The sequence below is a fragment of the Castanea sativa genome, chromosome 12 (genome assembly GCF_040712315.1).
Source record: "Castanea sativa cultivar Marrone di Chiusa Pesio chromosome 12, ASM4071231v1".
Lineage (NCBI taxonomy): Eukaryota > Viridiplantae > Streptophyta > Magnoliopsida > Fagales > Fagaceae > Castanea > Castanea sativa.
In genome coordinates, this window is record NC_134024.1 from 50,047,301 (window position 1) to 50,061,125 (window position 13,825).

At 32.6% G+C, this 13,825-nt stretch overlaps 1 protein-coding gene and 1 pseudogene across 1 annotated transcript; both read left to right on the forward strand.

Annotated features, from left to right (window-relative positions):
* Positions 1 to 220: 220 nt before the first annotated feature.
* Positions 221 to 6,360, forward strand: LOC142621147 (TMV resistance protein N-like; annotated as a pseudogene).
* A 2,074-nt stretch (positions 6,361 to 8,434) lies between these two features.
* On the forward strand, positions 8,435 to 10,674 carry LOC142621148 (uncharacterized). The gene is made up of 3 exons (XM_075794457.1): positions 8,435 to 9,290; positions 9,419 to 9,538; positions 10,267 to 10,674. The coding sequence occupies exons 1-3, from the start codon at positions 8,452 to 8,454 to the stop codon at positions 10,289 to 10,291; spliced, it is 984 nt and encodes a 327-aa protein (XP_075650572.1). The 5' UTR covers positions 8,435 to 8,451; the 3' UTR covers positions 10,292 to 10,674.
* Positions 10,675 to 13,825: the final 3,151 nt, after the last annotated feature.

Below are 13,825 nucleotides of genomic sequence, written 5' to 3' on the forward strand. Positions count from 1 at the left end.
GGTCCACGGACATTGCTGCAATTTTCCAAAATCTGAGTCTGAGGCATAGAAAGGTGTCTATTTATTTTAAATAGCAATTGCAGGATAGGTGCTTCACAGACACTGCTGCAATTTTCCAAAATCTGTAAGTTCTCTCTTATCACGCTCTTCCTTCTCTTTTATTTCCTCTCCTTTAGTCTTTTCCCTCTTTTTTTTTTTTTCTAAATCATTTTCTTTTTTTTATCTCCATTAATTTTTTCTTAAACTCTAATTGAATGAAGTTTTAATTCGTATCTATTTTGTGATTCAAGAGGCTTTTTGTAAACCTAGATTGGCTTTCATGGATGCAATAAGCCCGTCTTCTTCCTCTTCTTCTAGTCAAAAGTGGAAATATGGTGTCTTTTTAAGTTTCAAAGGTGAGGATACTCGGAAAAATTTTACAGACCATATATATGCTACCTTGAAACAAAAAGGTGTCAACACTTTCAGGGATGATAAAAATCTCGACAGAGGAGAACCTATTTCACCTAAGCTTTTAAAAGCAATAGAAGAATCATTGTTTGCTATTGTCATTCTCTCAAAAAACTATGCATCCTCAACATGGTGTTTGGATGAACTTGTGAAGATCATGGAATGCAAAAAAAAGATGGGGCAAATGGTCTTGCCTATTTTTTATTATGTGGATCCATCTAAGGTGCGAAAACAAACGGGAACATATGCACAAGCATTTGAAGAACATAAAAAACGTTTCAAAGAGAATATAGATAAAGTTCACAAGTGGAGAACTATTTTGACAGAAGTGGCCAATCTCTCTGGATTTTCTTTACAAGAAAGGTAAGTGCTAATGTCATTATTTCTATCTGTATATATCATCTTCATTGACATGCGAGATTTATTTTGTATCTCGTTGTTAGGATGTCATTCTAATTCATTTGACATGACAATAATGATCTCTATTTTTGGTTAGGTACTAGTCCCTTTCACATGTATAATTACCTGGTATAAAATATAAATTATTACAATATAACACTATAAGGGTAGTTCTTTTACACGTAAGATTATCTTGACATGTAAGATTGTCTTTAGTTATAGCTCATTACTATCTTCTTTTAGATGTGGGATTGCCATTTTTATACAGGAAATTGTATCTCCTTACTTTTCTACTTTTCAATGTGGAATTCATTTGAATTTAAAATGATTTACAACAAATTTCCACTTTTGACTCAAAAATTAAACAAATTAATTTTCAATCTTTACTCTGATAGCTTCACCTTAATGAAGCTTAATATGAGTAAGATAACTAACTTTATACAACCAAGGCCAAGCTTGTGGACACTTGTCTTGACCAATTTGATACTAGTTTGTTGTCATTCGAGAACAGCAAATGTGCAGTATTCATATATACAAACAATACATTAGAATATTCACACAATACAAACAATATATATATATATATATATATATATATGTGTGTGTGTGTGTGTGTGTGAGATGCTATGTCCACAACATTTTTACAATAAATCATAGGTGGTTAGTTGCTATTGGTTCAAATTTGAAACTAACACTAAAATTACTTTTTTTGCCCCGACAATAACAACCAGTAATAACCTACCACTAAGGATATGTGAGTGTTTCATTGAGAAAATCTTTCCTCTACCTTATTGTTTCCCAAATGGGACTCTTTTAAAAAATGTTTTACCCTTTATACCATTCAAGTTTCCGCTCCCCCCGCCAAAAAAAAAAGTTCTACAAAGAAGAGAATCCTCTTCCACCAATTTGTTGTGGATTTAAAAATTACTCCTCTATCTTAGCCAAGCCCATCAAATTGTTTTATTTTAGGATTTAACTCACATTTGAAAAAAAAAAATTGCACTTGTATTCCACTTTCATAATTTTTTAAAGGTTACACTTTTATAATCATAATGGAACATTCATTACATTAATTAAAAAAAAATGATGTGGTACATGACGTGGATGAACTATCAATTATAAAAATAAAAATAAAGGTCATCCTTTTTTTTCCTTTAAAAAAAATTGTAATACCATAGAAACTTATTTACGAGTTTCATATATACATATAATTTCAATAATTGAAAATGAAAGTTAGGGACTTAAACTGGAGAAAAGAAGGATCAATTGTTGTACACATTCTTAAAACAATCAAAAGCACATATAGAATTTCTATATAATTTATTGGTACTCTTAAGCAGTTTAATTATTAGTTTAGTTTCTCTATATAAGTTATTATGTCGATGAATATATATTGATCTTGGATATTATATTTTAATTTATACTATGCTTTAAGTAGAAACTACAATTTATGATTAATTTATGTTTTATGTGAAAAATAATTTATTCTTTATGTTTTTATTTATTTGTTTTTGATAATTAAAATATTTAGATTTTAATTTATTTTAATACTTATATCAATTAATATTTTTTTGAATCAATATTGTGTCAAACTATGTATTTTATTCTTACTCCGAAACTAAAATCCTAACTTTAACTCTACTTAATAGAAATTTTTTATTTATTTATATACGGCTCAAACAATAACTCATTACTTTATTTTCAGTGATTTGAATTTTGGAATTACTATTCTCGTGTCTAATTTATTGCATGTACTTAGTTCTCTTCTTCTCAGTGTGAGTTTTTCAAGAATTTGAAGGTAATATATATATATATAACCGAAACTTTTAAAACTTTCACAATTTTTCACGTCAACACAATATTTGAATAAAATTATCATTTTAATTAAATAATTTTTTTTTTGTCTAAACTTAACAAGGAGCGAAACGCTATCTCTCTAATAAGTCCAACTTAAACTTAAACTCATCAAAATTTTTTTACAAAATTATTTATGTTTAATCCAAATTTAACAAAAAGTGAAACTCTATTTTTCTAACAAGTCCAATTTAAAATCAAACCTTTAAAACTCTCACAATTTTTCACGTCAGCACAATATTTAAATAAAATTATCATTTTAATTAAATAAAATTATTTTTTTTAGTCCAAACTTAGCAAGAGTGAAACTCTATCTCTCTCTCTAACAAGTCCAACTTAAACTCAAACTCATCATTTTTTTAAACAAAATTATTTATGTTTAATCCAAATTTAACAAGTAGTGAAACTCTTATCTCTCTAACAAGTCCAACTTAAACTCAAACTCAAACGTTGATATTATTATTATTATTATTATTATTATTATTATTATTATTATCTCTCTACTTCACTAACGTGATATTTTATGATAGGGTGCAAACTTATAGCCATGGATTATTTTTTTGAATTAACCCAATCTTTTTCTTATATTTTTCTATTTTTTAGTCATATATCTTTTGTTTTGTTTCAATAATTTTTAAGCCGTGAATCATTTGATTCTTTAATATTTTTTTTTTCAGAAGTTTTGATATCTAAATTTTTAAGTTTATTTTTTGCAATATTTGAAATTATTTGACAAATTTTTTGTAAGCTATTGCACGTTCAAACAATGGCTTCTTCATCAAATTGTAATATAAATTGAAGTCATACAGAAGTAAATCATGTAATGGTGTAATTTTTTAATTAATTTAAGATTTTATAAAATTATTTTAGTGTATCTCACAAATAGGTAGGTTCTCATGCATAGTACGGGTTAATGACTAGTTATAATTAAAAATTAACACTAAATATATGCTTTCTTTTGGGAGGTGTAGGGTAATATGATTGATTCAATTGCATTGCTTGATTATCTCTCTTCTTTGCAGGTATGAGTCAGACTTTATCCAAGATATTGTGGACGAGATATTGCACAAATTAAGTTACGCATTACCAAGAGATACTGGTGATTTAGTAGGAATAGATTCTCAAGTTGAGGAAATGATGTCGCTTTTGGCTATACAATCGAACGATGTTCGCATCATAGGGGTTTGGGGTATGGGAGGAATTGATAAGACAACTCTTGCTAGATTTGTCTATCAAAAGATTTTTAATTATTTTGACGGTGGTAGTTTTATCACTAATATTAGAGAAGAATCTAAAAAACATGGTTTACTTTCATTACAACAAAAACTTATTTGTGAAATTTTGATGGAGAGAAGTACGAATATACGAGATGTTGATGACGGAGTTCTTATGATCAAGAAAATGTTAAGAAATAAAAGGATTCTTCTTGTTCTTGATGATGTAGATCAATTAGACCAGTTAGAAAAGTTAATTGGGAAGCTTAATTGGTGTTGTCCAGGTAGTAGAGTTATTATCACAACAAGAGATAGACATTTGTTGATACAACTCAAGATATTTGAAATATATGAGGTTAAAGAATTGAATAATGATGATGCTCTTCATCTTTTTAGATTGAAAGCTTTTAATAGAGATCATCCTGCCAAAGATTATCTAAAGTTGTCTAAATAGTTTGTAAATTATGCTAAAGGCCTTCCTCTAGCTATTGAGGTTTTGGGTTCTTTTTTGATCAGTAGAGGAGAAGAGGAGTGGGAAAGTGAATTAGAAAGGCTTAAAGAATTTCCAAAGAAAGAAATTATCAATATATTTCAAAGAAGTTTTGATGGACTTCATGAAACAGATAAGGAAATATTTCTACATATTTCATGTTTTTTTAATATGAAGAAGAAAGATTATGTGGAAGAAATACTAGATTATCTTGGACTTCAGCCTAAAATTGGTTTAAGGGTTCTCATTGATAGGTATCTTTTGAAAGATTTTAACAATAGTTTTCAGATGCATGGCCTACTACAAGAAATGGGTCAAGACATAGTTCGTAAAGATTGTCCTCAAGACCTTGGCAAGTGGAGCAGATTATGGTTATATAAGGATATTCATAATGTAATAATGAAAAATTCGGTAAGAGATCATTTATAAAACTTGAGCATATACCATATAATGTTATTTAACACATTCAAAATTTGAAATTTTCTAGCCATCATATATCTTTCAACTCACCCATATCGTTTTCTTGACTATTAGGGAACAGAAGCAATTCAAGGCCTAGTCCTAGAACTTCCCAAGTTGTCTAAAGTTGAAGAACAACATAAATTCAAAAAGGCACACTGGAACCTTGAAGCTTTTTTAAAGATGCCTACCCTTAAATTGCTTATAATTAATGGTATTCACATTTTGCATGGTCCCAAGCATCTTCCTCATGGTTTAAAATGTCTTCAATGGAGTGAATATCCATTATAATATTTGCCATCAAGTTTTCAATGGGATGAGCTTGTTGAACTTTGCATGTTCAACAGCAAAATTAAACGACTTTGGGAAGGAATGAAGGTAAGATGGTTATTTAAGTACTCCTACACATTTAATAAAAAGTAATAAATTATATGGTTTGTGGAACCTAATCTAGTTTTATTATTATTATTATTATTATTATTATTATTACTATTATTATCATTATTATTATTTTTATTATTCTTTTAACAGCACTATGGCAAGTTGAAGTCCATCAAATTGAACAATTCCTTGAACTTCATTGCAACCCCTAATGTCACTGGAGTTCCCAATCTCAAGAAATTAGTGTTTGAAGGTTGTATAAATTTACGTGAGGATCACCCATCTATTTTTGTTCATAAAAGGCTTACTCTTCTTGATCTAGAAAATTGCAAAAGCCTTAGTAGTCTTCCAAGCAAGTTTGAAATGGAATCTCTTGAGATTCTTATTCTTTCGGACTGTTCAAAAATCAAGAGAATTCCAGAATTTATGACAAATATGAAACATTTATGGAAACTTCACTTAGATGGCACAGCTATCTTGAAACTTCCCTCTTCAATTGAACATTTGATTGGCATTGCTTCATTGCATTTAAGAGATTGCAAGAGTCTTGTGTGTCTTCCTAATATAGTATGTAGCTTCAAGTCACTTAAAGATATTAATTTGGCTGGATGCTTGAAGCTTGACAGTTTAGCAGAGAAGCTATGGAATGTTGAAATGGAATCTCTTGAGATTCTTATTCTTTTTGGCTGTTCAACTATCAATAGAATTCTAGAATTTACGAGAAATATGGAACGCTTATCAAAACTTCACTTAGATGGCATTGCTATTATGAAGCTTCCCTCTTCAATTGAACATTTGACTAACCTTGAATCATTGCATTTAAGATATTGCAAGAATCTTGTGTGTCTTCCTAGTGTCATCTGTAGCTTCAAGTCACTTAAAGATATTAATTTGGCTGGATGCTCAAAACTTGACAATCTACCGGAGAACTTGTGGAATGACAGTAGTCTAGAGGTGCTTGATGTGAGTGGAATTACTATAAAAGAGCTGCCTTCTTTGTTGAGTTTTCATTCTTTAGAGAGATTGGATTTGAGCAATTGCAATATTGTAACAATCCCTATCAATTTTGGTTACTTACCCATTTTATAATATCTAAATCTTAGTGGAAATAATTTTGATTGCCTTTCAAAAAGTATTATTCAGCTATCTCATTTGGGTAGTTTTCATTTGAGGAATTGCACAAGGCTTCGTTCATTGCCATAACTTCCGGCAAGAATTGGAAATGTTTTTGCAGAGGGTTGTAACACATTGGAAACATTACCAGATGTATTATAGGCAAACACACGTTTTTATCTTTTCAATTGCTTTAAATTGGCTGACAATCAAGGATGGACTGAAATGTTCTTTTCAATGCTGTCAAGATATGCTCAGGCAGTGGTGGCTCCAGGAATTTTTTTCAAGGTGTTCCTAAAAATTTTTCTCAGAAAATTTTTTTTGGGTGCGTGGTTTTCTTATCAAATATTTGTCCATAATTCTAGCAAAAGAATAAATAATAAACTATAAGTTTATTTGAAATATTAATAAAATTATTAATTATTGTTGTTTATTTGTTTCATTAATTTGTTTGTTTTTTTATAAATTATAATTTGTTATATTGTTGTTTCATTAATTAGAAAATTATTAATTGTTGTTTAGTCTAACATAATTTAATTTGTTTGTCTTTTATAATGTATTAGTTAATTATATTGCTTTAATTATTGTTGTTTAGCGTAACAATAAGCTATATTGATTTAATTTATTTTTCATTAATTATACTACTTTAATTTATTATATTGTTTAGCCTCATATACATATTACACTAAAAGAGCCAGTCATTACACATCTCATGTGCAACACAATAATTAAAGCAGTGTAACTCGACCTCATGTGCCCATCTACCCCCACCCCACTCAAGAGACAAGCACATTGGTACAAGCCTCATGCCTGATGCCCCAATTATAATAGTCAACTGCCAATCAGAAAATTTCACAATCACAAATTACAATACACATCACACATATCTCGCTAACACCAACACAAATTGACCATCACTAAACGGATAAGAATAAAATAAAGCCAAATTTAAAAAGTAAATAAAAAAAGGCAAAAAACAAAATATTAATAAATCTACCAATCACTAACTTACAGTTCAAAAGAGAGAGAGAGTTAGAATAAAAAGCTCATTCATTCATTTTATTTCATTAATTCATTTCATAGATTTCATTTCAGAGAGAGAGAGAGAGAGAGAGAGAGAGTGACAGACTGCGAGAGAGTGAGAGAGAAAAAGAGAGAGAAATACCTTGAGAGTTGAGATCCCGATCATCGAGTACCGAGCTCCGAGCACCGAGACCGGAGCAGCTCTACGATCCCGATCTGCGATGAGTGATGAGGCGCGATCTCTGATGAGGCGATGAGGCGGCGGAGGCGCGATTTGCGATGAGGCGATGAGGCGCGATCTGCGATGAGCAACGCGCGATCTGCGATGAGGGCCATGAGGCGATGAGGGGCGATCTACGATGAGCAACGCGCGATCTGCGATGAGGCGATGAGGCGCAATCCGCGATGAGTGACGACGAAGACGAGCGAGCTACGGTGACGACGAGCGAGCTACGACGATGACGAGCGAGCTGCGGCGACAACGAACGAGCTAGTACTTTGGTTTGCTCTGTATTGGGGTTTGGGGTTTGGTTTGCTCTGTCTGTATTGGGGTTTGGGGTTTGGTCTGTTTTGTCTATATTGGGGTTTGGTTTGCTCTGCGAGCGACGTGACTGTGTGTGTGTGTGTGTGTTTTTTTTTTTTTTTTTGAGAATCTGTGGGCTTGCCGTGGGCTTGTTATGGGCTTGCCGTGGGCTTGCTATGGGCTTGCTTCTGTCTCTGTTACAATTTTTTTTTTTTTTTTTTTTCAGATTTTAGTTCAATTTTTTTTTTTGGTTTTTTTTTTTTTTCTTGAAAGTAGAACAAATAAATTTTTTTAAAAAAATTTGAGGGTGTTCCTAATTTTGTTGAGGGTGTTCCTGATATCTTCATATATAAAAAATTTTAATTATTACATATAAAAAAAAAAAAATTTCAAGTCAGGGTGTTCCCAGGAACACCCTGACTTGTACGTGGAGCCGCCAGTGTGCTCAGGTCTCTCTCTCTCTCTCTCTCTCTCTCTCTCTCTCTCTCTCTCTCTCTCTATATATATATATATATATATATATATATTGCAAAATTCTAAACATCATGGTCGGTATGTTTCAGGGAATCAAGCCCGCCGGTTTGTATTCCGGCTCTAAACCAATTGTTACCTTTAATATTGTTATTCCGGGAAGTGAAATTCCAAGATGGTTTAGGCATCGGAGTGCGGGGGTTAAGGGGAATGCACTTGTCGCTCATCCTTCACATTCATGTAATAAGTGGATTGGAATGGCTATGTGCGCTGGTTTTTCACCCGGTTATCTTCATGTTGATTTGTCGAAACCTATTTTTGCGAGTGGTAGAATTTCCTTCAATGAAGGATCTGAAAATGACAGTTATTTTGGGTTCCTAACACATAAATTTGTTCAGATGGAATCAGATCACCTTTGGCTGCTCTATATTCACCCTGAATGTCCTGCTTTGTGTGATATGGGAAAGTTGAGTCAAATTGATGAGACTGGATTCATTCATATTAGTTGTAATTTTTCTTTCAACGAACCCATTGAGGTTAAGAAATGTGGGTTCCGTATGGTATACGAGCCAGACATTGAAGAGCTCAGAGAAATGATGGCTCAATCCAGCAACAGTAGCTGCATCGTTCCTTATGAGGGATCGAGATCCCATGCAATACCTATACCTCGTTATCATCCTTACAAGGATGTAGATGTAGATGCTCAACGTGATTTTGACAATTCAACAGAAGGTAGCAAAATTGAGAAAAGCCGTGATGAATACGATGGGGCTGGACCTAGTGGTGATGGCAGCTCTTATGATGTACCACGGTCAAGGAGGATTCAATTATATAGAAAGGATGTATGGCTCATGGTAGCTCCGACTATGGTAATTTTGGTTGCAGATATTCTATTTAAGGTGGTCGAGAACTAGTAAGTCAACATGTTTCTTTCTCTTACAAGTATTAATGGTTGCTTTTTTATTTTTCCTATTTCTTTGGCATATATATTGAGAGAAGCCGTGATTAATACACTGGGGCTGGACGTACTGGTGATGGCAGCTCTAATGATGTACCACAGTCAAGGAGGATTCAATTATATACAGAGGATGAATGGCTCATGGTAGATCTGACTATGATAACTATGGTTTCAACTTTTGTAATTATGGTTCTTCAGAACTAGTAAGTCAACATGTTTCTTTCTCTGACAATTATTGTTGGTTGCTTTTTTATTTTTCCTATTTTTTTGGCATATATATTGAGAAAAGCCGTGATTAATACAATGGGGATTGACGTACTGGTGATGGCAGCTCTAATGATGTACCACAGTCAAGGTGGATTCAATTATATACAAATGCAAAGGTTGTATGGCTCATGGTAGCTGCAAGCGTTCTCTGTTGGCTTTACGTTATTATGTTGTTCTGTTTTTTTTTTTTTTTTTTTGGTTGTTGTTGTTCTACTTAGCCTTGGTGTGAATTGATTTGGAAAGAGACCCATTTTCTCCAGCTTTCGGTTTTGCTATGAATATATATTGAAATTCTTCCACTTCTATTTTATTTGGACTTCTGTCCATAATTTTTCATGTTTATATTTCTTCTTGTTTTGCTGGGTTTCATTTAATTTGTCAACTTTAATATGGCTTAGTCTGGAATCTTGGACTAATGGGGTTAGATAAATGTAATTAAAATTGTTACATTTCCAAAAGAAATTGGACCTGCTGCAGTTTATGTCTATTCATCATAACAAATCAATTAACAGATAAAATACATAAATAAATCAATGAGAAGCTCTTATTCAGGTTATGGCTCCTGCATTTTGAAGGCATGCTGGGGGCTTTCACATTATTTGTTTTGTATGTTATGGTAGCTTCTAATGTCACAAAATCTGATGCAATTAGATGGTACTTGCAGCTTTTACTGGACAGCTTTCGCATAGCTGGAGGCACTTTCTTTGTTATACGTCCCCAGATTGGTTGTTTCGCATAGCTGGAGTCACTTCAAGCTGAAACTGATATTTTATGGTAAGCCATCATTTCACTTTTATCAGCTCAATGCAAGGGAGAAAAAGCAGGTAAAAAAGGTGATATTGAATGATAGGTGGAGTAACACAATAAAAAATGTTATAACTAAGCCTATTCATTAGCTACTAGAAACCACTCTTAAGAACGTCCAAGAGTTAAATGACAAACAGATATAGAGATCAGGATTGTAGTGCTTTGCCATGCAATGCAAAAGAAGATGCAGTGGATCAATAGACATGAAAACAAGAAAATGAAGTAGTTTCGTAATTTTTTTGCACGTGTCAATACTTAGCTTGATTAGGTCTTTTGATTGAAAAGACTATTATCCGTGATGTGGTACACTAGTTTCCTTGGAAGACCTTTTATTTCTTTTACACTACGTTTGGATCCCTTAAAGGGAAGCAAAGGGTTGGGTTAGGTTGAAAAGACGTTTCCTCTGTTTGGTTTATGTGAGGGAAAAGAAAAGGATGCGAATCTAACCCACATTGTGCGTAATATGTCCATTTTGGGCAGGGCAGAAACGGAAAGAGAATTCATGAAAAATTTTGGGCAATATACATTTGAATTTTCATTAACCAAAAATTTACAATTATGCCCATAACTTTTAACCCTTTCAAATTATGGGGGCATAAAAAAAGAAGAAGCATTTTTCTTACTTTGCAAACCAAACAAGGGAAAGAAATATATTTTTCCCTTTTCTTTTCTTCTTTCCTATTTTCAAACGTAAATGTGAAAGTGCTTTTTTTTTTTTTTTTCCTTATTTCTATTGCAACCAAACTCAGAGTTAGGTGGTAAAGAGCATTCAATAAGTTACAACATTGTTTGGCAAAATGGAGGGGAACAGAGAGGTGAGGCAGAGAGAGGAATAAAAGGAAACAGAAGAGAGAGGAAAAATTTTATGGTTATAAAGGGAATAGTGGAAGGAAATGAATAATTTATATTGTGAGCTCATTTTTAATTAATAAATTAAAAGTAAAAAATTCTTTGCAACTGATTAGCCCAAATCAGTTTGCATTTGTTCTAGGCAGATATATTACTGAAAAATGTAATTAGTGCAGTAACTAATCCAGAATTTGAGAAAGAGGAGATAATAAAAAATTGGTATGGTGGGAATCAAGGTGGATTTACCAAAAAAGCATTATAATCGTGTTGATTAGCACCATATAATGTCAGTTTTGAAGTGTTTTGGATTCAATGACAAATTCAAAACTGGATCATTGTTGATAGGAGTGGCTCTTCCATTACCCACTTAATGTATGCTGATGTTGCAAGATAGAGACCAAACAACAGAAGCATTTGAATAGTGCTTGATAAACAACCTTCTGTGGCTAGTTGGCTAGATGGTGAACTGACATTAGACAAATTAAATGGCAAAAATGGCTCACGATCGCTATTTAGCAAAAAAATAAGCAATCTACCACTGTTTTGAAAATATGTAGTGATCTACCACCTTTTTAGAACTCGAGTTCTTTGAAAAAATATATTTCAAATTTCCCGGAAAATTTTTTATGGTACTCGAGTTCATGGTACTAGAATACCCAAAAAGTGGTAAATCTTTACATATTTTTGAAATAGTGGTAGATTGCAACATAGTTTGCAAAAAGATTATATTTTTCTATCTTCACCCAAATCTAAAGGTAGGCTTTTATATTAGGAAAATGCCAATGGAATCCAAGCATATTGGCTCACCTATTTTTGTATCAAGGAACAGGGTTCAAAACTTAAATTTTGTCAAAGGAAAGGTGGTGGGGGAGGGGGGTTGTCTAAGCAGAGTGATCGGAGAAAGAAGAGCCTCTCATTTTTTAGGTGCTTATTTTAATCTATGCAATGATTTAATCAATTTACAAACTTTATATTCTTGTCCAAAGACATCACAACCGTTGGGTTGCTCCACATAAGTCTTCTTCTCAATCATCATTTAGTAAAGAATTTTTAACATCTATTTGATGTATAATAAGTTTGTAAATAAATGCAATGACATAAAATTTATGTATATGCAATTTTAATAACCAAAAAAATAAGTATCAAATAATCAACATGATAATTTTGCTTATAGCCCTTAGCTACGAAGCATGCCTTATACTTATTTATAATCTCATTCGGTTATAATTTTCTTTTAAAGATCCATTTGCAACCAATAGGCTTAACCTTAGGTGGAAGCTCAACCTATTCCAAGTACGATTAGACATAATCTAATAATTTGTTAAAAGCTTCCAATCATAATGGTGCATCAACAAATTTAATTGTATCATAATTACTTACATGTTCATTTTTAACAACATATGTAAGGAAATCATTACGGTGAATCTTTTCCTTCCTAGCTCACATACATTTTCTCAATTCTTGCACATCACAACAAGATCATTAGAAGTATCAATTCATGCAACACATTTTCCTTATTTTCCAAAGGAAACATGTGCATGAAGAATATAGCATTTTAAGATTCAATAATAGTGTACAATTCTAAATACATCACTCTTGATGAAAAGAATTCTATTGCATGAACTACAACAAACATAGCCAAAAAATACACAAACACATGTTTGAGAACCAAGTTTTCTCCTTTTAGGTTCAGGTAGCATAATTAGGCAAGTGCCCCCACACTTTGAGATATTCTTTTTTTAGATTTGGTTAACATCTTAGTCAACCACCCCCTACAATTTGAGATTTACCAATATAGGCTTACGTCATTTTTAACTTCATTTTTTTACTTTATAAACATTTCCAAAACTTCATCTTTGGTTCTTAGTAAATAAATTTTAGTGAATATAGAGTGGTCATTAACAAAGATTACTTTTTCCACCTCTAGTCATGTGTGTTTTAAATAATCCAAATCACTATGTACCAAACTACAGAGTTTGGTTTCTCTTGTTATAAATTTAAAAGGTATAATTATTTCAAATTCACAAAAATATATCCATCATCTCAAAACAACATGTATAACCAATAAAAATAGGTGTGTGTGTGTGTGTATATATATGTCAAAAGATGTAAAAATGATAGTATTTGTGGGGGCTAAAAGGACCTAAGTAAATATTTGGGCCTCGGGCTTTGTTGATGGGCGCTAGTTTGTTTTAAACTAAAAGCCTCTTAGAACTGTAACTCGGCCCATGAGTCAAGAGTCCGAGGATTCGTCCGATGACGAATATCTCCTCGGACAGACCCATGATGACCCTGGGATTTGTCAAAAAGATCAAGGCAGAGTTACGGAAAAACCGTTGGTTAAGAGGGGGATTTAAGCACCCTCCAGACGCAACGGTGTGAGGAAAATATCTTATAAAAAGGCTGCTACCTCCACATTAAAGACCCTACACTTACCTCCTTGGCCGCATTAATGGGGGAGTGACCCCTGAATAGTAGAAGTCAGCCTTCTTGCTATAATTTAAAGACTTCCAGAGAGTGGTGGATGGGACAGGTGGCTAATAGGATGATTTGTGTGACACGTGGGT